Below are 27140 nucleotides of genomic sequence, written 5' to 3' on the forward strand. Positions count from 1 at the left end.
ATTTTATACGAACTGTACGAACCTCTTGCTTCAACTTTCATATCACCAGTTGGACAGATCGTTGCTTTTGCACTGCTATAAGTTGCGTCCTGAGGTCTGGGTATTACAGCTATATGGACTGTGTCATTGTGAGCGGTTCATCGACACACCTCCTCTCCCATTCGCCCATATTGACATTGGACTACGGAAACACAGGATCCATCATCAGTGACGTCACCTCTTCCTCCTTTCCTCATGGTGTAGCGAGATGGCATACAGCCGGATTGTTGTGAGTGTACCTGCCAAGAGGCTACGCTGAGGCAGCGTTGGGGGAATCCCTCAAAGCCAGCTGGTCCCGCCTGAAGTGGCCGCACAGCGTATTACTTAGAGGCTTTTGAAACTTTGGTGAGACTGTGTATTGTTAATCGGTCCTATTTGAACGGACTATTCTTGGATGTCTGACCGGTACTTGGCGGGGAGAGGAGGGAATGGTGTATGGATTGTGAAATTGTATTTAACCATATCCACAGGCACGCATTTATAGTTACATAAAGTTGATATTTGACCCTTGGTGTTGTTTTTCTAAATAAGAAGTCATATAGGCTCTAATCCCATTTCCTCTATTTACTTTGCTTAACAGTTAACCAGAGATCTGAAGTCAATATAGCCTGACGCACGTTAAATTTGATTGCGCTTAAGTGAACATATTTACTTTCAACTCATAATACGCATGTTATTTCAGATGCGCATAAAGAGCAGTGAAATACCCCTTATTGCTCTATGCTACACTTACCACTCCACTTGCAATCTAGACCCTAGTTCTTTATACCTTTATAAGTCTGCTGATCTCATGAGTTAGCAAAAGAGATAATTACCAAAGCACCCTAACTATAAAATGTGTTTTCCAGAATGTTGCTGCATGCCACTTTAAAACATTTCACTAAATTTGCCTGTTTTCTCAAACCACATTTAGTAACGCTTATTGAGAAAAGCAGAGGCGTAACTAGAAACCACAGGGCCCAGGTGCAAAAATCTAAAAAGGGCCCTCATATCTTTTAACACAGAAAAAAAATGTGACTCAGATTACATGTCTGCAAAAGGAAGTACCCTGTGCCCACAGTCTGTGAGATGGTCTGACCCCCTATTACTGTATATAGTGACACTGTTTAACCCACCAGTACTGTATATAGTGAGTCAGTGACACAGTCTGTAATCTGCGGGTGAGATGGCTGGCCTGACCCTACCCGCCCAGTACTTTATAAAGTGACCACAGTAGTCTGTGACATAGTCCAGCCCCCCGTACTGTATATAGTGGTACTGTAAAGTGACACTGTTTACCCCCTCCCCCCATGCTGCAGTAACAAGGTCTGTAATTTGCTGGTTCAACACACACACACATACATAAATAAATACACACACAGTCACATACATACATACACACACACATAAACACCAATGGGTAAAACAGAAAGAGTAACCCCTGTAGTCAGGGACACTAGTGAAGCATCATGTCACACTCACATGATATCAGTGCAGGCAGTGGCAGGACGTTTTTTATTAAAAAAAATATTTTTTTTTTTAAGATGGGCCCCCACCCGTTGCGCCCTCTGCACCCCCTGTAGTTTCGCCCCTGGAGGAAACGCTTGAGAGTGCCTATGTTTTCACTCTGCTATAAAGGCTTACATCCAACAGTGAAGTCTGAAACTAACACCAATATATTTCCGTGCTACACAGGATGTGGCACTTGATCAGGAGAAATATTTTAATGCAACCCTACAAAATAAAAATGGCTAATTTGATGTGGTGTGGGATTATGGATTTTATTTCACATGCAAAATACGTGCTCTTATTTGGGAAATGTGTTGTATATCTTCTCTCATAGGACTTTTGGAGCAATGGAGTTCCACCTGTCTTACTTTTCAGATTCTCACATCATGCTTCATCTTCTTTACCTATTTTCTTTTGCTTGTGCTTAATGGCTACTTAAATTTGATCATAATTACTAGACAACAGTTTTTTTCTTTAGCCTGTATGTTTTGGAAATAAAGCATTACTGAGAAGAACCACAAAGGACGTAAAAATGTTGGTGGTATATCGATGCTGCACAAGGCAGCATGAAATATAAAAAGCTGTGGATTGTATAATGTATGATATTTTGATGTATTTTTCAGTTTAACTTTTTTAATATTAAAACCCATAAAATATAAATCTTCGAAATTGTTTTTTGGTGGCAACATATGTACATTATTTATTTGGGTGACAAAACCTTATGGTATAAGCAATTTAAATGATATGGTATTTAACTACCCTGCAATGTAAATACTTACTGGAAATGGTGAGCTGAACGTTTAATAGACCTTTTTTACTTCATTTGCCATCAAATATTTTTCTTAAATGTATTTTGTTTAAAAAAAAATGTTGCTGTGGCAAATTAATCAAGTTTTTCTTGTTGTAGACAGGCCACTTTACTAACAGGAGTGTGAAATGTATCCTTATCATCAAGGGAATTACCCTCTTCATGCATCAACAAAAGTTGTGTATTAAAAATATATATCTATGCATTCCTAGTATAAAATGTTATATACAAAATCTTTATTTTGGCTTAAAATTAACATTTTTTACCACATTGGCAGGATACCACATTTGGTATATACCAGATATTTTTACTTATATTTCAGAAGTTGTTTTTATTGTTTTTTTCTTTCTTTTATTTCCTGTATGCACCATGAATAAAACATATATAAAACAATAATGGTATTACATTTTACTAAAGGTTACATTTGCAGCCCATAAATATTCCTTCAGATATCAATGGGATCTCATATTTTTACATAAAGAAAGGCATCAGCACCAAACAAAGCAAATATTGCAGAACATACTTAAGTATAAAAATTATATTTTTAATATAAAGAAAAAGGCTAGTGAACATGAAATACTATTCTTTTTTTTAAATAGGCTACATTCACTTGAAGAAAATGAGAAAAAGTTTTCTACATGTCCAAAAAAACAGCATATCTTACAACATATTACAAAACACAATTTAGAAACCTGCATTTTAACATTTATTTTATTTTTTGTATTTTCAGGATCTCTGTTATGTCTCCTATACAGTAACATATTCCAGTAAAAAATATATGTTCTGTCTGAAAAACAAAAAAAAAAAAAAAAAAATATCAAAGAGAGAGAGAATGATAAAAGAATGTTTTTACATAGATTATTAAATTCTAGTATGGATCCATATGTACCAATACAAGCAACAGTTTGTTAGACATCATGTGAATAAAGTTTATTTTAAATATTTGTTAAACAAATGGATATCCAGTGAGTGAAAGCTATAAACAAAACTTTATTAAAACTTTGCTGAAGCAAAAATAGACATAACACTGAAAAACAAAATGGACATGAATTATGTTCATTATTTTTCCAGCACATGTGTTTTAGCAAAATATGTTACTAGTAAATGTTAAGCATGTTAATTATTTTGTGGGCTATTAGTGAAACAAATCCTGAAGATAGTTGCAGTCTATTTTACTGCATTCATATATATTTGAGAAATACACAACTATGGGTATGTGAAAGTAATGCAATATATATTCTCTGAACAGTTGTGGTGTTTAGCTGTTGATGCAAGAGGCATATGCACATATGCTTCCTGTAAAACAAAAGCTTTTACTAGAACACTGATAAAAAAAATAATGCTTATCTTCAAAATTGAAATGCATTCATGTGCTGCTCAATTTTGACTTGATGTCCCTTTAATGTATGCTAATAGAATGTTGCAAGTAGCAATAAACTTATTTTAAACAAATTTCTCATATAAAATTGCAAAATATTAATTTACTTGAATGACCACTTCATTATTCCTTAGATTTCCCACAAAATGTGTTGATTCCAATCTATTTAATTGTGTTTTTCAGATGTTTTTTTTTTGTTTTTTTACCTTGTTCCCAGTACACTTTTTTTTATCATCAGAACAATCGCAATGCAAATCATAATACCATCTCATATTTAAAAAATATTGGTTAGATATTTGAAAAGTCCCCCATATAATGCATGGACAGCATCAACTTAGGTGACCAAAACCCACCCAACCACATGTTTTTGCCTAAATATCAACAAAATGGACAAATGGAATTCAACAGCCAAAGGCACTTGATAAATGCTCAACACCCAATAACACACATCTGATAAATATTAACGATATTGGCAACAAATCTGTGCACGGTCCTACCCTGAATACAAGATGGCAATGCCCTTGCTAACAGCAGCAACAACCCTTTTTGATGAGGATCAAATCACATTGAACAAACTATACTGAACACATCATCACTATCAATTAAATGGAAAAACAAAGTAAAATAAAATCTACAGTTGCAAACCAGATACAGATATCAATACAAATGTATACCTTTGAGCAATTGACATTGAGAAATAAATAATTAAAACACCACTCTATTCAATTGCAACACACTCACATGGACTCCATTAGCCCACAGTAAAAGGAAACATTTTATTTATGAAAAGTGGGGACCATTTTGGTTTGGATATTTGATATGCGATTTAACAGTGAGTGACAGGAATTATTGAGATTGGCCGTGTTTGACTTGATAAGATTGTGATCATTTTGATAAAAAAAAAATAACAAGAATTTGGGAAATATTGTAATTGAGTACGAAATATTTAATTATGCTGAATTAATTATGTTTATTTCACTGCCGGAGTGCATCTGCGAAATCCAGAACCCTGAATCTTTGTAAACCATGTAAACAGTAATTGTTTGTTCTATCCAGTAGCTCAATCTGATTCTTAACTGTCCAAAAGAGACGAGATAAGATAAACATTGCGAGGCAGCTTTCCAAAGGATAAGTGTCTGAACTACAAAACAATATAAATATTACCAACATAATCACACAAATAGTTTTCAAATATGCATTATGTATGCAGTGCTCAATTACTGATATATACTATGCATAACAATGTGCTTTTAACATATGGTAAATATTGTTGTTCACTCATTCCTATGTTCTGGTATTACTTATTACAGGCTTTTCCAAATAGTTTAACGATAACCTTTAAAAATATGTCTAATTGTCTTTAGTGAAATTAATTAAATGACTTTTGTAAAGTTGGTATACATTCTGAGTCTGAAATTATCTTTCTTATATTATATAACTGTGCAATTACATAAATATACGTTTGTACATAATTATTTTGGAAAGAGCCCCTTGAGTTTTAGATTTTAACCAAGAGCTTTATGTAATTTTATTCATGATAGAAACGGGAGTTTGGGTGCATTAATATAAAAGATCAATTTGTGCTGGAAATGTAGAAAACTTTTTGTTAAAAAAAAAATAAAATTAAAAAAGTCTGTACAAACTTTAAAGCATATTCTTATTGAATGGCAGCATTACCATTGTAGCAATCAATTTAGGTAGTAGAAAATTTACAAATGAGATATGATGGACTTTTTCATGGACAGTTTATTTGATTAGCTCTTACATGCCCCTATTTGGTCCACACAGGTTCTAAACATTCTTAAAGCTTACAAATTATCATGTTTTACACTTGAAACTCTTGTGCTAACAGTTCTTCAGACATTGTAGCCATCAATGTTCCTGTAATACCTGTATCTGAAAGCACAGGTGAGCTTGAAGGATTGTGCACTGTGAGCATGGAGAGGGAAGGTGAAAAACTTGGGCTCATAGTTGAAGGCTGGCATGCAAGATTAGTGAAAAAAGGTGAGCGAGGATATTTTAATAATGTTTGTCCAGACATAATAGTTGGCATTCTTGGTGGAACTGCCCTTATTCCAGGCTGTGCCACTGATGTGATAAGTGGTGGTGGGAATACAAAAGGCTTCTTTTGTTTTGGTAAATGCCTGTGGATCTTTTCATCTTTCAGCCTTCCTATATCACAGAATACAGAGGAAAGAGTCTGAAACCTGGGTTCCCAGCTTAGTAAGTAATCCCAGTTATAACTTCCTCTTAGATCCTCATCAGAAGCCACTAAAGATGCAAGAGACCCATATCTAGAGTCATATGTAGTGGGAACAAATATGTAGTCCCGTTTAATATCTGGGGATGTGTTTTTATATTTCTCTTTTTTCTCACAATTGCTTTGTGCAGTTGGAATTTCATTTTCATGACAAAAACTTGGAACCCGTTCCTCTCCACGTTCATCTTTCATATTAACAATGTTCTCAGTACTCTCTGTTCCAATCACTAGATCTGTTTCATCTGATTCACAAGAGAGAAGATCGGAGTCTCTTGGAATGCCAGAGTCTGGCACTCGTGAAGCTCTTTCACTGAGAACAGATCCAGATTCTTTCCTATTAGGATATTCATTAATCATCTTAATTTCTTCATCTTCAGCAGTTTCTCCTTCTGTTGAGCCATGTCCGCTTGAGTCTGAATTTCTACACTTGCTTCCTGTATCTTTCTTTTCCCTAATGCCAACTAAGCCCAACCATTCTGAGGTGTCTGGTGCTACATTCGTCTTGATATTTTCATATTTTGGACAATCATCAGAGGCACAATCTTTCATATTAGACATGGGAAGTGTAGGAATGGCAGTCTCTTTTATCCCACAAGCATTTACATCTTTTCGCTTATATCTGAGAATAATTCCAATAAGGCTTATAGCCAAAAGCAAGAAAACCACAAAGGAAATGCTGAAACTAATGGAAAGTATGTTTGCTGACATCCCAGGGTAACCTTCAAGAGCAGTGGAAATATTAACTTGTACAGTACATGTTGCTGACTTTGAATCAAACTTTGGACTGTGTGCTTTTACATAAAGCTCAATAATGTCATCATTTTTCTTTGTATTGCTTCTCTTTTTGTGTACACCTCTTGATAAATAAATATCTCCACTTGTTATATTAATAGAGAAAAACTGTGAGGGTCCTTCAAGGAAATAATGGACAATGCCATCAAGCCCTTCATCACTATCTGAAGCTTCTACTCTGCCAATTACTTGTCCAGGTTTGTTTTCTTTAGGGAGTTGAAATAAATATTGTTCTTCACTGAAGATAGGCTGAAACTCGTCCTTCCCTTCAATGTCTACATAAACCAATACACTAGCTGTGGAGTCGCTTTTATCTTTCACTTGAATGATGAGACAGTACCTATTTTGCATTTCATAATCAATTACATGTTTTGTATAGATATCTCCAGTTAATGAGTCTATGAAAAACATGTCTCGACTTTGTGGATCATTTTGGCATGAGGATTGAATGGAATAACTAAGTGTACCATATGGTCCAGAATCCAAGTCAAAGGCATTAGCTGTGCACACAGGTGTAAAAGAAGGTGCATCTTCGCAAAGATTACATATCATACTGTTAAAAAGGAATTTTGGCAAAAAGTCATTTTCATCTAAAATGCTAATATGAAGTACTGAAAAGGCATATTTTTTTTTACTTCCCCAACCATCTGTTGCCTGCAGAGTCAAGGAATATTTTCTGACTTCTTCATAATCCAGAGGTTTTACTACAATCACAGTTCCATTTTGCTCATCAATTTTGAAAAAGCTTTCATCGTTTCCAGATACTATGCTATATGAAATATCAGCATTGTCCCCAATATCAGAATCTGTAGCTGAAATCATTATGACAGCATTATTTACTGGATGATGTTCTCTTACATTAATATGATGTTCGGTAGTGCTAAATACAGGTGGATTGTCATTTGAATCAAGAATATGTATAAAAATGATGGCACTGGAACTTAATGAAGGAATACCTTGATTTGAAGCAAGTAACACTAATTTATGGGTGGGGTATGCTTCACGGTCCAATACATTGTTTATCACAAGTTTTCCAACAGTCACATAATGGGGTTTAGAAAGCACCCTGATGTTCTCCACATAAAATAAGTTGTTTGAATTGCCACTGGTAAGAGAAAAATCAATGTTTGCATTTTCATGTGTCCAATCCAAGTCTGTAGCTGTAAAGGTGAGCACACCTTCTCCAACCACTGCATCTTCACTAATATAAACATGATATATCTCTTCAGAAAACTGTGGTGAATAGTTGTTTACATCATGGAAATCTACTTCAAGGATAGCAGTGGAAGCTAAAGGAGGCTTTCCGTTATCATTTGCTTCTACCAGAATTTTCAGCACTGTGTTCTTCTCCTTGACTCCAACTGGCATATCAGTGTACACAAATCCTAAAACATAGAGATAAAAAAAAATTATTTTATGCAAACTGTTAAAAATATAAATATATATACATAAAATATAAAACATTTTTTCAAATATGCACCAAATTTTGGTAAAACAAATGTAGGGTTTCTACAACCAACTGGATTAAAACAAGTTCTATAGAACTCATCTTTAGGTGAGATATAATTGTTGTACTCAATACCTAGATCTATTATTGTCAATCGGTAATCGGTTAGTAATGGGTGGTATGATTCTCATAGAGAGATGTCATGTTATGTGCTGCTACACAAGATAAACTTAAAGGGATACTGAACCCAATTTTTTTCTTTCATGACTCAGATAGAGCATGCAAATTTAAGCAACTTTCTAATTTACTCGTATTATCAAATGTTCTTCCTTTTCTTGGTATCTTTATTTTAAAAAGCATAGGAGTTGGCCCATTTTTGGTTCAGACCCTGGATAGCGCTTGTTGATTGGTGGCTACATTTAAGCTTACATTCCTGCTTTTTTCAAATAAAGATAACAAGAGAACAAATAACAACTGATAATCGGAGTTAAGAAAGTTGCTTAAAATTGTAGCTCTATATGAATCATGAAAGAAAAAAAATGGGTTCCGTATCCCTTTAACTACAAGCAAGTTTTAATTCTAGGTCATTAATGAATTAAAAATAGATAAAACAATTCAACATATTTATTGATGCAGATGTATTAATTAACCATAAATAGAATATGTATAAATAATTAGTTACGATTCTGGGGTTATCTTATGAAAACCTGCTCTTCTAGTTGTAATCAGTTTGTAACTAGTCAGCTAACAAAGCGATATTCCTTAAAATGGTTATTCTGTGGTTTTAGACTTTTATACAGAATCTATACATGGAACTCTATATAGACACAATATATTACAGTTCTCATTACTAAAATGTTGTGTATAGTGTAAACTATCTATAGAATATATAGGGCTCCATGTACGAAGCAGCTTTAACTGCTCCAGAGCCATTGCAGGGCAGGTTAGCACATGCGAGCATGCTTCTTGCAATATAAGAAGCAGCGGTCATTATATTGCTGCTTGTTACACTCTTCACCACCTCTTTTAATGATTCAAATAGAGCATGTGATTTGAAACAACTTAATTTTTGACTATTTTCAAACTGTCTTTGTTCTCTTATTATCTTTTGTTGAAAAGCAGAGATGTAAGTTCAGGAATGTGCACGTATTTGGAGCAGTATATGGCAGTTTTGCAAGAATATAATCCATTTGAAAGAGCACTAGATGTCACTTCCACGACGTCCTCCAGTCACCTACTTAGGTACCTCTTCAATAAAGAATACCATCTGAACAAAGCAAATTTGATAATAGAAGTTGGGAAAAAAAATTAATTGTATTATCTTTCTGAATCACAAAAGAACATTTTGGGATTTCATATCCCTTTAAGACGTAAACAACTGACACTTGGTTTATTTTAGGTTTAATTTGAAACAAATTTTGCGTTATTTTTTCACTCAAGAAAAATATTTGTCACAATGTTTAAACACTACTTTTCATTTAAATAACAAAACATTCTATGTACAATGTCCCTTTAAATGATGGAATACCTAACACATAAATGAAGAGATAGCTGAATCTAAATGTATATAGGTAATTGTTTAAATAACTTCCCAAAACTCAGATGTTATGTCAACATGACACGTAGAAGTGTAATTTCTCAAATAGAGCCAACACCAAGGGCAGGGCCAGCACTATATTGAATGCCTGACGTATGTTTATGTAGACTTCTGTAGGATACAGGTTTAGAATATATTTTCTTATTTTACTTTTTTTATTGCATCAATGAATACAGTCTCTGTATGGAAATCTTAATTAAATGAAGGGAGGTTTAAGTATCTTAAAGGGAAAGTTTACGTCAGAATTGTTATTGTTTAAAAATATAGACCATCCCTTTATTAACCATTCCCCAGTTTTGCATAACCAACACAGTTATATTAATATACTTGTTACCTCTGTGATTACCATGTATCTAAGCTTCTGCAGACTGCCACCTTATTTCAGTTATTTCAACAGACTTGCATTTTAGCCAATCAGCGCTGACTCATAAATAACTCCATGTGTGTGAGCACAATGTTATCTATATGGCATACATGAACTAGCGCTGTATATCTGTAAAAACTGTCAAAATGCAATGAGATAAAAGGCAGCCTTCAAGGGCTTAGAAATTAGCATATGAGCCTACCTAGGTTTAGCTTTCAACATAGAATATCAAGAGGACAAAGTGAATTTGATGATAAAAGTATATTGGAAAGTTGTTTAAAATCTCATGCCCTATCTGAATCAAAACTTTAATTTTGACTAGACAATCCCTTTAAATCACATATAATCTGAAATTACCCTAAAGTGACATACCAGTGGTTGAATTAATTACAAATCCTTTTAACGGAGAAAGAATTCTGTATGTAATAGGTCCAAAAAGTTCAGAGTCTCTGTCTGTAGCAGTTACTGATGTAATGAACGTTTCTGATTTTGTAAATTCTGGTACTGTGACCTATAATAAACAAAAAAGACAGGTTATTGGGTTCATATGATTCAGCATTAATTTTTGATGGATTTTTTTATACATATAAAAACATAGATTTGAAAATAAACACCCACTAAACTTCACATGATGTTGAAAGATAGTTGCAACTTATCCAGAATGTACTTTCTGTTTAACCCCTTAATGACCGCAGCACTTTTCCATTTTCTGTCCGTTTGGGACCAAGGCTATTTTTACATTTTTGCGGTGTTTGTGTTTAGCTGTAATTTTCCTCTTACTCATTTACTGTACCCACACATATTATATACCGTTTTTCTCGCCATTAAATGGACTTTCAAAAGATACCATTATTTTCATCATATCTTATAATTTACTATAAAAAAATTATAAAATATGAGGAAAAATTGAAAAAAAAAACACCTATGCTAAATAGTTTCTAAATTTTGTCCTGAGTTTAGAAATACCCAATGTTTACATCTTCTTTGCTTTTTTTGTAAGTTATAGGGCCATAAATACAAGTAGCACTTTGCTATTTGCAAACCACTTTTTTTTCAAAATTAGCGCTAGTTACATTAGAACACTAATATCTTTCAGGAATCCCTGAATATCCATTGACATGTATATATTTTTTTAGTAGACAACCCAAAGTATTGATCTAGGCCAATTTTGGTATATTTCATGCCACCATTTCACCGCCAAATGCGATCAAATAAAAAAAAATCGTTCACTTTTTCACAATTTTTTTCACAAACTTTAGGTTTCTCACTGAAATTATTTACAAATAGTTTGTGCAATTATGGCACAAATGGTTGTAAATTCTTCTCTGTGATCCCCTTTGTTCAGAAATAGCAGACTTATATGGCTTTGGTGTTGCTTTTTGGTAATTAGAATGCCACTAAATGCCACTGCGCACCACACGTGTATTATGCCCAGCAGTGAAGGGGTTAATTAGGGAGCATGTAGGGAGCTTGTAGGGTTAATTTTAGCTTTAGTGTAGTGTAGTAGACAACCCCAAGTATTGATCTAGGCCCATTTTGGTATATTTCATGCCACCATTTCACCGCCAAATGCGATCAAATTAAAAAAAACGTAAAATTTTTCACAATTTTAGGTTTCTCACTGAAATCATTTACAAACAGCTTGTGCAGTTATGGCACAAATGGTTGTAAATGCTTCTCTGGGATCCCCTTTGTTCAGAAATAGCAGACATATATGGCTTTGGCGTTGCTTTTTGGTATTTAGAAGGCCGCTAAATGCCGCTGCGCATCACACGTGTATTATGGCTAGCAGTGAAGGGGTTAATTAGGTAGCTTGTAGGGAGCTTGCAGGGTTAATATTAGATTTAGTGTAGAGCTCAGCCTCCCACCTGAAACATCAGACCCCCTGATCCCTCCCAAACAGCTCTCTTCCCTCCCCCACCCCACAATTGTCCCCGCCATCTTAAGTACTGGCAGAAAGTCTGCCAGTACTAAAATAAAAGGTATATATATATTTTTTTTTAATGATTTTTTTTAAGCATATTTACATATGCTGCTGTGTACTATCCCCCCTTAGCCCCCAACCTCACTGACCCCCCCCCCCCAAACAGCTCTATCCCCTCCCGCTCTAACTTAATGGGCGCCATCTTGGGTACTGGCAGCTGTCTGCCAGTACCCAGTTTAGAAGAAAAAATTGTTTGTTTTTTTAATTTGTTGAAAGTTTCTGTAGTGTAGCTTCCCCACACACAAACCAACCCCCCCACCCCTCCACGATCGCTTTTTGTGCTTTTGCACAAACAAGATTAGGCAGGTTTTATTAAAAGATTTTCTGTAGTGTAGCGGTTCCCACCCGCTCCCTCCCCGTGCACGCGCCCGCCCGCCCGCCACCCCCCGACGGTCCCGCCCCCGATCCCGCCCCCCTTGACGTCACGCGGCACACCGATGGCCGCCCACCCGCCTCCCAATTCGGCTCCCACCCACCAACGATACCGGCCATCGATGTCCGGTGCAGAGAGGGCCACAGAGTGGCTCTCTCTGCATCGGATGGCCATGTGAGGTTATTGCAGGATGCCTCCATATCGAGGCATCACTGCAATAACCGGAAAGCAGCTGGAAGCGAGCAGGATCGCTTCCAGCTGCTTTCCACACCGAGGACGTGCAGGGTACGTCCTCAGGCGTTAACTGCCTTTTTTTTGAGGACGTACCCTGCACGTCCTCGGTCATTAAGGGGTTAAATAAAATGCTTAAAAGGGGGTTATTGAATTTAAATAACCTCATATTTAGAGTAAAATTGGAGTGAGGAGAATAATTAATAATAATAAGAATCCCTAAATATAATATTACATGAACAGGAGTGTATGCTGTCGGCATTCAGCGATGTCTGTCGGACATGATCCACTAAGCAGATCATGTCGGACAGACATTTAATAAATTGGCCCCTCTATCTGAAGCAAGAATTAATAAATTTGGGTTTCATGTCCCTTTAAAAATTTGCTTCTCACAAAGTCATGTTAAGCAAGGTCGGAATACATGCATATTCAGATATCTATGGATAAAAAATACAACATTTTGAAACATACAGAAAATTGCAATAGAAAAATATTTTGTTTTCATAGGTTTTACATATGTGGCAGTAGGCTAATTCATTTACATTACACTATTGATGTTTTAGATAAGGGTCTCACCAGTGAGCCAGTTAGGCCTAACCTACAATCACTGGCCATATTCTAACCTGGAGTGGCAAAGTAATTTGCTAAGTGCTCCTCTTTGACTATGTTTTCTGTTATATTGCATTGCTGATTTAAGTGGTGGCATAATACTTTTACAGCATAGGATATAGATTTAGGTCACTGAATACACTTCAGATTTGGGAACCTGTTACTTATAATTTTAGAATGATTAATTATAAGAACATTCAGATTTGCTGATATTGGTAACATACAGTTTAGAATATCATCTTAAAATTGATCAATCAATAACCGTTTTATTAATTTATCTGTGTCTCTTTAAAATAGTTAAAATCATTGTAAAAATTCTATATTGTACAAAATTATGTATAATTAAACAGTGACATTTCAAGGCTCATTACCAACTGTATGATGAACTTGCTGTTCCACTACTGTAGAATGATATTCAATAAAACTACATTTGCACCAAGTAATGTTTGTGCTAACATGGTTTATTGATAATTTATATTAAAAAAATGAAATGGTCCTAAGGGAATATTAATAGGAGTGGATAATAATAATATAGCTATATAACTGATTCCTACATTTACTTGATAATATAGGGGCCTATTTATGAAGGGACTGTCGGACATGATCCGACATTACGGATCTTGTCCGACAGACCTTGCTGAATGCGGAGAGCAATATACTCTCTGCATTCAGCATTGCCCAGTAGCTCTTGTGAACTGCTGGTGCAACGCCGCCCCCTGCAGGGGGGTGTCAATCAACCCAATCATATTTGATCGGGTTGAATTGCGGCGATGTCTGTCCGCCTCTTCAGAGCAGGCGGACAGGTTATGGAGCAGCGGTTTTTAGAACGCTGCTTCATAACTGGTGTTTCTGGCGAGCCTATACAGAGCTTGATAGATATGCCCCATAATGTTTCACCCCTGAATGACAACAGTACTTTTCCATTTTCTGTCCGTTTGGGACCAAGGCTATTTTTACATTTGTGCGGTGTTTGTGTTTAGCTGTAATTTTCCTCATACTCATTTACTGTACCCACACATATTATATACCGTTTTTCTCGCCATTAAATGGACTTTCTAAAGATACCATTATTTTCATCATATCTTATAATTTACTATAAAAAAAATATAAAATATGAGGAAAAAAATGGAAATAAACACTTTTTCTAACTTTTAGCCCCAAAATCTGTTACACATCTACAACCACCAAAAAACAACCATGCTAAATAGTTTCTAAATTTTGTCCCGAGTTTAAAAATACCCAATGTTTACATGTTCATTGTTTTTTTTGCAAGTTATAGGGCAATAAGTACAAGTAGCACTTTGCTATTTCCAAACCACTTTTTTTCAAAATTAGCGCTAGTTACATTGGGACACTGATATCTTTCAGGAATCCCTGAATATCCCTTGACATGTATATATTTCTTTTAGAAGACATCCCAAAGTATTGATCTAGGCCCATTTTGGTATATTTCATGCCACCATTTTACCGCCAAATGCGATCAAATACAAAAAATCGTTCACTTTTAACAAATTTTTTCACAAACTTTCGGTTTCTCACTGAAATTATTTACAAACAGCTTGTGCAAATATGGCATAAATGGTTGTAAATGCTTCTCTGGGAACCCCTTTGTTCAGAAATAGCAGACATATATGGCTTTGGTGTTGCATTTTGGTAATTAGAAGGCCGCTAAATGCCACTGCGCACACACGTGTATTATGCCCAGCAGTGAAGGGGTTAATTAGGGAGCATGTAGGGAGCTTTTGGGGTAATTTTAGCTTTAGTGTAGTGTAGTAAACAACCCAAAGTATTGATCTAGGCCCATTTTGGTATATTTCATGCCACCATTTCACAGCCAAATACATTCAAATAAAAAAAAAACTTTACATTTTTCACAATTTTAGGTTTCTTACTGAAATCATTTACAAACAGCTTGTGCAATTATGGCACAAATGGTTGTAAATGCTTCACTGGGATCCCCTTTGTTCAGAAATAGCAGACATATATGGCTTTGATGTTGCTTTTAGGTAATTAGAAGGCTGCTAAATGCCGCTGCGCACCACACGTGTATTATGCCCAGCAGTGCAGGGGTTAATTAGGGAGCTTGTAGGGAACTTGTAGGGTTAATTTTAGCTTTAGTGTAGTGTAGTAGACAACCCAAAGTATTGATCTAGGCCCATTTTGGTATTCCTTTTTCACAAACTTTAGGTTTCTCACTGATATTATTTACAAACAGCTTGTGCAATTATGGCACAAATGGTTGTAAATGCTTCTCTGGGATCCCCTTTGTTCAGAAATAGCAGACTTATATGGCTTTGGCGTTGCTTTTTGATAATTAGAAGGCCGCTAAATGCCACTGCACATCACACGTGTATTATGGCTAGCAGTAAAGGGGTTAATTAGGTAGCTTGTAGGGAGCTTGCAGGGTTAATTTTAGCTTTAGTGTAGAGATCAGCCTCCCACCTGAAACATCAGATCCCCTGAACCCTCCCAAACAGCTCTCTTCCCTCCACCAGCCTACAATTGTTCCCGCCATCTTAAGTACTGGCAGAAAGTCTGCCAGTACTAAAATAAAAGGTATATTTGTTTGTTTTTTTTACAGCATATTTATATATGCTGCGGTGTAGAATCTCCCCTTAGCCCCCAAGCTCACGGATCCCCCATCAAACAGTTCTCTAACCCTCCCCCTCTAGCTTAATGGGCGCCATCTTGGGTATTGGCAGCTGTCTGCCAGTACTCAGTTTAGTAAAAAAAATATGGTTTCATTATTTGTTTGCCCTTTTCTTTAGTGTAACTTTCCCCCCCCCCCCCCAGAACCCTTTGATTGTTTTAGAAATGAAAATCCCCCCTTTTCTCACAATTTTTTATTCTATTATTCTGTAGTGTAGCAGTTCCCACCAGCTCCCGCCCCGTGCACGCGCGTCCACCCTCCGCCTCCGTGCATGCATGCGCGTGCGTCTGTGCGTGCGTGTCCACTGACACTCCCGCCTCCGATCCGACCTACGATCCCGTCCCCCTCCACATCACAGGCCCATTGCAGGCTGCCCACCCGCCTCCCTGCTTTGCTCCCACCCACCAACGATGCTCCGGTGCAGAGAGGGCCACAGAGTGGCTCTCTCTGCATCGGAGGCTTGTAAAGGGGTATTGCAGGATGCCTGCATATCGAAGCATCACTGCAATAACCTCAGAGCTGCTGGAAGCGATCGCAATCGCTTCCAGCACTCTGTTAAACAACTGACGTACCAGGTACGTCTATTGTCATTAACTGCTTGTTAATGCATGACGTACCTGGTACGTCAGTTGTCATTAAGGGGTTAACCTGTGCCCAAAAGTAGCTTGTGATCTATCAATAGATCTCTGAACAACATATCACAGGTTTGTTTTGTGCACTCCCTGTAAATTAGTAGTGATAATATGACTTAAACTTGTATAAAAACAAAGCGCCAGATTACGAGTGGCAAATTAACAGTTACACGGCTTTAACTTGGGTGTTTGCACACCTTGGGTTTACCACTCGTATTACAAGTTAAAAGTAAACATGATCGTTTGTGCGCAGTTGCAATTTACACTACAATGATTGCTGCATCCTCAGAGTTGTGGTTAACTGTTTTGCAAGAAAAAAAGGGTCACAAAACACTTCAAAAATACATTACAAAGTACAGTTACACTCATAATAACACCAACTAATACAATTTTTTTTTTTTTTTTTTTAAACTGCACAAAAAAGTTATAAGGGCTCAAAGATAAGAGATCTCGGGTGCTAGAAAAAAAAGTCAAAGGGCTTTCACATAGAGATACATACATATACATATCTAAATCTGTATATGTATCTATATATCTTTGTTTATTTGTATGTACATGTGTATTTATGTATGTATATATGTATATATGTATTTACAGACTATATACACATATAAATACATATGTACAAACAGACATATATATATATATATATATATACACACAGAAAGAAGCACACTCACAGGAATGAGCAACTGGCCCAATACTATTGTTAGCCTGTTCTATGGCGATTTACCACCTGGATGCAGCTTCTTTTAGCCCAGTAATGCTTTTTCACAGAGCAGAACTTTCCTGTAGTATATCAGTCTGATCCCGCCTATTACGGTCAGTCCAGTGGCGAAATACCAGGCAATTCCTCTCTGAACAAGGAACACAGCAACCCCAGACAATCGTTTCGGCCTTCATTGGGCCTTGTCAGTGAGGTGTAGCCATATTCCTCTAAGCACACTGAGCAAGGAGTCCACGTCTGGTTTCCCCTTTTTCCCATAGGGAGACTAAATACACACAGAGAGAAGCACACTGACTGTAATAGGCGGGATCAGACTGATATAATACAGAAAAGTTCTACTCTGTGAAAAGCATTACTAGGCTAAAAGAAGCTGCACCCTGGTGGTAAATCGCCATAGAACAAGCTAACAATAGTATTGAGCCAGTTGTTCGTTCCTGTGAGTGTGCTTTGCTCTGTGTGTATTTAGTCTCCCTATGGGAAAAAAGGAGAAACCAGACATGGACTCCTTGCTCAGTGTGCTTAGAGGAATATGGCTACACCTCACTGACGAGGCCCAATGAAGGCTGAAATGATCGTCTGGGGTTGCTGTGTTCCTTGTTCAGAGAGGAATTGCCTGGTATTTCGGCGCTGGACTGACTGTAATAGGCGGATCAGACTGATATACTACAGAAAAGTTCTACTCTGTGAAAAGCATTACTGGGCTAAAAGAAGCTGCACTCAAGTGGTAAATCGCCATAGAACAGGCTAAAAATGGTATTGAGCCAGTTGGTTATTCCTGTGAGTGTGCTTCGCTCTGTGTATATATATATATATATATATATATATATATATATAAATGTGAAAAAATCGTCTGGGGTTGTCATGTTCCTTGTTCAGAGGAGAATTGCCTGGTATTTCGGGGCTGGACTGACCTTGAATGGCGGGATCAGACTGATATACTTCAGGAAAGTTTTCCTCTGTGAAAAGCACACTGGTCTAAAAGAGGCTGCTTCCGGGTGGTAAATAGCCATAGAACTAGCTAATGAGCTGTTGTTCGTTCCTGGTAGAGCGCTTCTCTCTTCAGAGAACCCAATATGCAAATTATATATATATATATATATATATATATATATATATATATATATATATACCCGTTGGAGCCCTTTGCAGTTAATTAGATGAAAACATGAAAAAGCATATTTATGCAATATTCATATTTAATAAATTGTTTAACTGTGTATTTACTGTACATATTTCACATTACAATGTTCTTCACACAGGGGAATATGTTCTAAGAATTTTTAAAAATATATATTCCTATATATATCTTTATATGTTTATACCTATATATAATCTTGTTTTTATATATATATATATATATATATTACCATAATATCATCACATATATATAGAAATATATATTTATGAATAAATAGAACATATTCTTCTATGTAAAGAACAATGGAATGTGAAATATTCATATTTTCATGTCGGGTTTGCACGCGAGTAGGGTGTTTTTTCACACTTTTTATGTGCATCAGTTTTAGCGCCCAAGAGAAAACTGTTTACTTTCAACTTGTAATACAAGCGCAACCTGACGTGCACAAAAAGCTTACATCTAGCGCTCGAGCGGGAACATTAAATAACACTCTACTTGAAATCTGGCCCAAGTGTTTTGTATTAATAGATTTGAACTACATATGTGGCTTATAAACTGATTGCCTTACATATTAATTAGAATTTTATTTATCACAGTTTGTACTATTTTTATAGTGTTGGGAATCTACAACAGAATAAATGTACCATTAAAAAGTCCATTATTTTCTTTATGCAGGACAATAATTACAGCTCATTAAAATATTTTCTCTGCACCGGGGACTTTCTGCGTTCAATTAAGTCCTAAGCAGATCATTTGCAATACATGTGTAGGAATGTTCTCACATGACCCATTAGTCAAAGTTTGAGGTCCTTATGAGTCAACAAGTTTGGATCTGCTGCCTAATTATAAGACAGCCAGTCAAAACTTGAAATGATACACAATTAAACAAGAGTATTGATGGTCATAACATTTATATTTAAAGTGGTCTCTAGTGTAAAATTAAAACATGCTGTTACCATGCATGAAAAGCTAAGAAAAGTATTTTTAAACAGATGTAATAAAATTTGTTCAGGGGACATTGATTTCATTTATTTGCCAAGTAAACATATTATTTTTTTTCGTGGTTAAAAAATATTGCTCAGGAAAAGACAAAAGAAAGATCAGATTCACGCTCTGCCAGAATAACTTAATAGTATAGCAAGTAATGTGATGATTAAGGTCAGTGTAGGTAACATGGAATATATATCTATGGCTTATATTAACAGTCAATTAATTGAATTAGACAATGTGATCTTAAATTAATAATAACAGTTATAAATCTCATGATCTCAATGTCACAATTGCTTACAGAATTAATCACGCTAGTTAATGTAGCTGGTATTTTCTTCCATACAGTTGGCAACAATTAGTAAGGTAGTTAGAAACGTCAGAATGGCTTAATAGGGGTGATGACAGAAGATTTGTTTAATAAAAACAGAAAAAATGAATAAGGAGCCAGTTCACAAAGGTTCAACTATTCTACCCAGCTTTTTAAAATCATGTTGTTTGGAAGCAGTCTGATGAGCTTAGTTCAAGAAAGTCTTAAAGAAGTGCAATCTTACAGTATCCACAAAAATATGGCAATTAAACAAAATTAAACCAACTTATACCTTATTTGGAACCAGTCCTTCTTAAATCAACCTGTTCGTTTGAAAGCATTTGTTTTATTTTAAATACCTCATTTCATCTTAACTTTCAACACAAAGAAAGATTGCTGAAGTTAGAGACTCAATGCCTAAATTTGCAACGGAATATATGAAGAACGTGCAACTTGATGTATAAAGTCAGCTAAATTTAAAGTAATACTGAACCCAATTTTTTTTTATTTCATGATTCAGATAGAGCATGCAATTTTAAGCAACTCATAAGTTTACATTCCTGCTTTTTCAAATTAAGATACCAAGAGTACAAATTGATAGTAGGAGTAAATTAGAAAGTTGTTTAAAATTGCATTCTTTATCTGAATCATGAAATATAAAAAAATGGGTTTAGTATCCCTTTAACAAATGGCTCATAAGTCAGTGTTTTGGAATAGTTGACAAGATATACAGTATGTATACTCTTCATATTATTTACTATCAATTCTAACTTTAACCAAGGTGGACAGTGTGAGTTATAATAAGTGACTTTGCAACTATTTTTCTTTTAATAAATAGTAGCCATGGATATTTTCTACAAGTTAGCAGACCTTAAATAAGTAAACAGTTATAGACCTTAAATAAGTAAATATCTAGTTGGTCCAAAATAAGACCTTTGTAAACAGAGTCCTAAAATAAAATATTTTTCTTCCATAATACTTGTTTCAATCTTATCATTAATAATATACTCAAGTTAAGGAAAACATCAAAATGTTTGGGGAAGCTTCAAAATCAAAGCCTTTATATTGTTAGTGTAACTACCAGCAGACTTTTTTAGGATAACTTTCTCTTTATAAATCACCAAGATATGTAGTGCATTTTATATTTTGCCAGTCTACAAATACATCATATTTTTTTTCTATTACCATATATGGCTAGATTACAAATGGCACGATAGTTAGGGCACTCCACTCCTTTTGGATACGTCGGGTTGCGCTCATGTTACAAGTTGAAAGTAAAAAGTTTTCGCACGAGCAAAACTGGATGTGCACTAACTTCTGGACTTTGCAATACTGTGATTGTGGTAATGTATTCTCCCCATAGAAGTCAATGGAGACCACAGAAGAAAAAAACAGACAGAAATTATTTAATAATAATAATAAAAACAATTCTATGTGAGGAACATAGGAATGTAAAATGTGCATATCGCGCTTTGTGTTTTGAGATTTAGGCTGAACGTGGTGACGGGTTACCGCACATGAAGAATTGCTAATCTCAAAGCACCACTTAGGGGTTAACTACCTGGGTTGCTGGGAACTGTGCAGCTGTCTGTAAGTAATAAGGTCTATGGGGTTCACAGTAACTTGGGATATGTACCCTGTCCAGTCTGAGAGTGTGGTCCGATTCTGTGTTTTATATTTACTTAAGAGAAATTAAAAAAGCCTGTGACACCCTGGTGTTCTCAGTTTTTGTAAAGAATGCATTGGTAGCTACTTGGTTAGTGACCTAGGAAGGGAGAGACATTGACGTGATCCAGGGCTTAACCCGTTTGGGGCCAAATGCAACCGACTCTCCCATTTTTGCTTTTAAATATTACTGTGTGCTTGCTAGTAAGTGCCATGTTTTCTGTGTTTATATACAATATGTATATATATATATATATATATATATATATACACACACATACATACACATATTTATGCATACAATATAGCCCTTTGAAGTCAACCACCTTGTCATATACCATATATCTTTGAGCCTTTATAATATATTTATTAAATATTTATATAGAAACATAGAATTTGACGGTAGATAAGAACCAAAAAGGCCCATCAAGTCTACCCATATTACATGTTACTTTTTCCTTAGGATAGCCTTATGCATGTCCCACTCCCAGGCATTTTTAAATTCCTTTACAGTCTTTGTGTTTACCACCTCAAATGGAATTTTATTCCATGAATCCACCACCCTTTCTGTAAAAAAATGCTTCCTCAAATTTCTCCTGAATCTGCTACCCTCTAACTTTAGATTGTGACCCCTTGTTTTGGCATTTATTTTTTTGTGAAAAATGCTTTCAGCTTCTATTTTATTAAGTCCCTTCATATATTTGAAGGTTTCTATCATGTCACCTCTTTCCCTTCTATCCTCTAAACTATACATATTTAGATCATAGAGTCTTTCTTTGTACGATAGAAACAGTATATGAATACTTTTTCTCAGATAGTGTTTTTATGAGTGTAACTGTAATTTTTAATGTATTTATGTTGTGTTTGGTGCAACTTTTTAATAACGCACTACCCTTTACGCAAGTTTGTCAGTTATGATAAACAAACAATCGTAAATCCTGATTGCGCTCTCACAATCTCATTTACTTTCAACTTGCAATACTAGCGCTATTTCCGACGCGTGCAAAAGTTAGCACAACACTTGTAATCTAGCCCATAGTTGTGTAAAGTTTTTATGAAAGCTGCGCTATTTTCAAAATCTTCTCCCTATAACTAGGTTTTCCACCAACTTTACTACTTGTGATTACTCTGTCATTTGTCCTGTATCATTTTTTCCTAAATAAAGAACAATTATTTTTATAGCACATAATTATTACCTGATTATTCTGACATTCAATTTTTAGACAGTTTTTAGACAGTCCACCACTGAAATTTACCTTATAGTGATCTTGAGAAAACAATGGTTGATTGTCATTTACATCCAGAACCTCAACAATGAGCTCTGCTTCAGTTTTATGTACTAAATCAGAGGCATGAATCCTCAAATAATATTGAGAGGTTTCTTCATAATCCAATGAACCAATGAGAGTTATGATTCCAGAAAGTCTGTCAATAGCAAATTTCCTGCCGGGATTTCCATCTTCAGTGAACACATATGTTATGGGTGACATTAGATCAACATCATTGGCTGTAACTTGAGTAACAATGGAACCAATGGGAGTGTCTAAAATATAATATTAATAAAAAAAATGAATAAAACAGATTGTCGACATTGATTTTCATTTCTTGACAATAAGATAAAAAGTTGTATGTAAGGAAAATAATTGATAAATGATTTGCTTTTATTTAAATAGCCTAGGCTTAGATCCATCCCCCCAACAGGATTAGATGCATTACAGCTGTTGGTACAGTTAGGAAACTGTAAAACAGCAGCGATCATGCAAAGTACAGATAGCCAAAGCAGAGAGGGATACAAACACACATCAAGCAGTCAAATCAATTTGTGACAAAGATTCCGTTTTGATTCTATGAAAAAAAATCACCCCATATTCACCTCTCATCTGCTTCTCATCATCATAACCCAGATAGCAAAGAAATAGATCAATTAAAATACACCTGTTAGCGCTATAACATAAGTGTACAAATTACTGTATGCAAGTGAAAATATAGACAATTTGTTATAATTAGTCCTAGCCTTGACTCATTAATAGTGTAATTTATAATCTCAGTAAGAAATATTACAATATGATAAATCAAACAAACTTGAACGATATATAGATGTCTGACATTTAAACTCATTTATATAATAAAGCCAGTTATAGTAATTTATTTCATGCAATAATATTCCATAGTAGTTAAAGGTTTAAGTGTAGAAAAGTATGCGATAATGTAGTGTCTTGTGCAAAGAGAGGAAAAAGTAGTAGCTCAGATCTTAAGCACTTCTTTGATTGAATAAAGCATTTTATTTTTAATACACAAGGTGAGAATTCATATGTTTCTAAATTGCTCAGGAGTATAATATTCATGAGGACATATGTATTTTGCTATAATCTGCACTAAATTGCTACAACTACTAAAAGATGCCATAAAAATAATATGTCAGCTGAAAGTTGAGTGCAACGGAATTTCCGCAAAGTATAATGTTATCTGTGCTATTCCAGACTTGGTCCATACTTCCACATCTGGGGTCCATAAGAATTTAATTAAGCACCAGCAAGAATTTTCTCCTCACTCGTGCTCCATGTTGTATCACTACTTAAGAAAGCTGTAAAATCAGTAGTGCTGCCTCTGGTACGCTTTACCTGAAGAAACTGCTGACATATTGTATCACTTGAACAACCAGGTATGTTAAGATGCCTATATGGCCCTGGTTTTAAAAAAGTGGCCAATATGCCATTTAATCTTGTTCTCTTCAACACATATTTTAACCTTATCTAAATTAAAAATAGTAAGAAATATACAGCTTATATGAATTTGATAGATTTATTTTCTTAAAAGTTGTCTCTACTTTTTATCATCATCTTTTCAAGAAAAGTATTTTAAATACATAAATGAAGCTCCAGTTATTGGGTATTATAATTATTGCATCCTAATGTATGGAATACTACAATCTTTGTAGCATGAATATATAATAGAAATGTAATATATGTTTTTATTATGATTTTTACTAGGACCTAGGACTTTCTTTATGTTCTATTATAATAATACATTTACGGCTAGATTTAGAGTTTTGTCGGTAACGACCCGCGTAGCTAACGCTGGCTTTTTTCTGGCCGCACCTTTAAAATAACTCTGGTATTGAGAGTCCACAGAATGGCTGCATTAGGCTCCAAAAAAGGAGCGTATAGCATATTTAACGCAACTTCAACTCTCGATACCAGAGTTGCTTACGGACGCGGCCAGCCTCAAAAACGTGCTCGTGCATGATTCCCCCATAGAAAACAATGGGGCTGTTTGAGCTGAAAAAAAACCTAACACCTGCAAAAAAGCCGCGTTCAGCTCCTAACGCAGCCCCATTGTTGTCTATGGGGAAACACTTCCTACGTCTGCACCTAACACCCTAACATGTACCCCGAGTCTAAACACCCCTAACCTTACACTTATTAACCCCTATTCTGCCGCCCCCGCTATCGCTGACCCCTGCATATTATTTTTAACCCCTAATCTGCCGCTCCGTAAACCGCCGCTACTTACATTATCCCTATGTACCCCTAATCTGCTGCCCCTAACACCGCCGACCCCTATATTATATTTATTAACCCCTAATCTGCCCCCCACAACGTCGCCTCCACCTGTCTACACTTATTAACCCCTAATCTGCCGACCGGACCGCACAGCTATTATAATAAAGTTATTAACCCCTAATCCGCCTCACTAACCCTATAATAAATAGTATTGACCCCTAATCTGCCCTCCCTAACATCGCCGACACCTAACTTCAAACATTAACCCCTAATCTGCCGACGGGAGCTCACCGCTATTCTAATAAATGTATTAACCCCTAAAGCTAAGTCTAACCCTAACACTAACACCCCCCTAAATTAAATATAATTTTAATCTAACAAAATTAATTAACTCTTATTAAATAAATTAAATTATTCCTATTTAAAGCTAAATACTTACCTGTAAAATAAATCCTAATATAGCTACAATATAAATTATAATTATATTATAGCTATTTTAGGATTTATATTTATTTTACAGGTAACTTTGTATTTATTTTAACCAGGTACAATAGCTATTAAATAGTTAAGAACTATTTAATAGCTAAAATAGTTAAAATAATTACAAAATTACCTGTAAAATAAATCCTAACCTAAGTTACAATTAAACCTAACACTACACTATCAATAAATAAATTAAATAAAATACCTACAATTACCTACAATTAAACCTAACACTACACTATCAATAAATGAATTAAATACAATATCTACAAATAAATACAATTAAATAAACTAACTAAAGTACAAAAAATAAAAAAGAACTAAGTTACAAAAAATAAAAAAATATCTACAAACATTAGAAAAATATTACAACAATTTTAAACTAATTACACCTACTCTAAGCCCCCTAATAAAATAACAAAGCCCCCCAAAATAAAAAAATGCCCTACCCTATTCTAAATTACAAAAGTTCAAAGCTCTTTTACCTTACCAGCCCTGAACACGGCCCTTTGCGGGGCATGCCCCAAGAAATTCAGCTCTTTTGCCTGTAAAAAAACACATACAATACCCCCCCCCCCCAACATTACAACCCACCACCCACATACCCCTAATCTAACCCAAACCCCCCTTAAATAAACCTAACACTAAGCCCCTGAAGATCTTCCTACCTTATCTTCACCTCACCAGGTATCACCGATCCGTCCTGGCTCCAAAATCTTCATCCAAGCCCAAGCGGGGGCTAGACATCCATCATCCGACGGCTGAAGAAGTCCAGAAGAGGGTCCAAAGTCTTCATCCTATCCGGGAAGAAGAGTAGATCCGGACCGGCAACCATCTTCTTCCAAGCGGCATCTTCTATCTTCATCCGATGAGGACCGGCTCCATCTTGAAGACCTCCATCGCGGATCCATCCTTCTTCTCCGACGACTAATGACGGTTCCTTTAAATGACGTCATCCAAGATGGCGTCCCTCGAATTCCGATTGGCTGATAGGATTCTATCAGCCAATCGGAATTAAGGTAGGAATATTCTGATTGGCTGATGGAATCAGCCAATCAGAATCAAGTTCAATCCGATTGGCTGATCCAATCAGCCAATCAGATTGAGCTTGCATTCTATTGGCTGATCGGAACAGCCAATAGAATGCGAGCTCAATCTGATTGGCTGATTGGATCAGCCAATCGGATTGAACTTGATTCTGATTGGCTGATTCCATCAGCCAATCAGAATATTCCTACCTTAATTCCGATTGGCTGATAGAATCCTATCAGCCAATCGGAATTCGAGGGACGCCATCTTGGATGACGTCCCTTAAAGGAACCGTCATTCTTCGGGAAGTCGTCGTCGTAAGAAGATGGGTCCGCGGTGGAGGTCTTCAAGATGGAGCCGGTCCTCATCGGATGAAGATAGAAGATGCCGCTTGGAAGATGATGGTTGCCGGTCCGGATCTACTCTTCTTCCCGGATAGGATGAAGACTTTGGAGCCTCTTCTGGACTTCTTCAGCCGTCGGATGATGGATGTCTAGCCCCCGCTTGGGCTTAGATTAAGATTTTGGAGCCAGGACCGATTGGTGATACCCGGTTAGGTGAAGATAAGGTAGGAAGATCTTCAGGGGCTTAGTGTTAGGTTTATTTAAGGGGGGTTTGGGTTAGATTAGGGGTATGTGGGTGGTGG

The 27140-nt window shown here is 35.9% G+C and overlaps 1 protein-coding gene across 1 annotated transcript in view; it reads right to left on the minus strand.

The window, feature by feature from the left end:
- Positions 1-5450: 5450 nt before the first annotated feature.
- DCHS2 (dachsous cadherin-related 2) overlaps positions 5451-27140 on the minus strand; it is a 546419-nt gene continuing 524729 nt past the window's right edge. Inside the window, exons 20-22 of the mRNA XM_053700224.1 lie at positions 22736-23022; positions 10546-10684; positions 5451-8150 (exon numbers count right to left, since the gene is read on the minus strand). Of these exons, the coding sequence (XP_053556199.1) occupies positions 5539-8150; positions 10546-10684; positions 22736-23022 (3038 nt within the window). The 3' untranslated portion in view covers positions 5451-5538. The remainder of the gene's footprint in view (positions 8151-10545; positions 10685-22735; positions 23023-27140) is intronic.

This window comes from Bombina bombina, chromosome 2 (assembly GCF_027579735.1).
Source record: "Bombina bombina isolate aBomBom1 chromosome 2, aBomBom1.pri, whole genome shotgun sequence".
Classification (NCBI taxonomy): domain Eukaryota; kingdom Metazoa; phylum Chordata; class Amphibia; order Anura; family Bombinatoridae; genus Bombina; species Bombina bombina.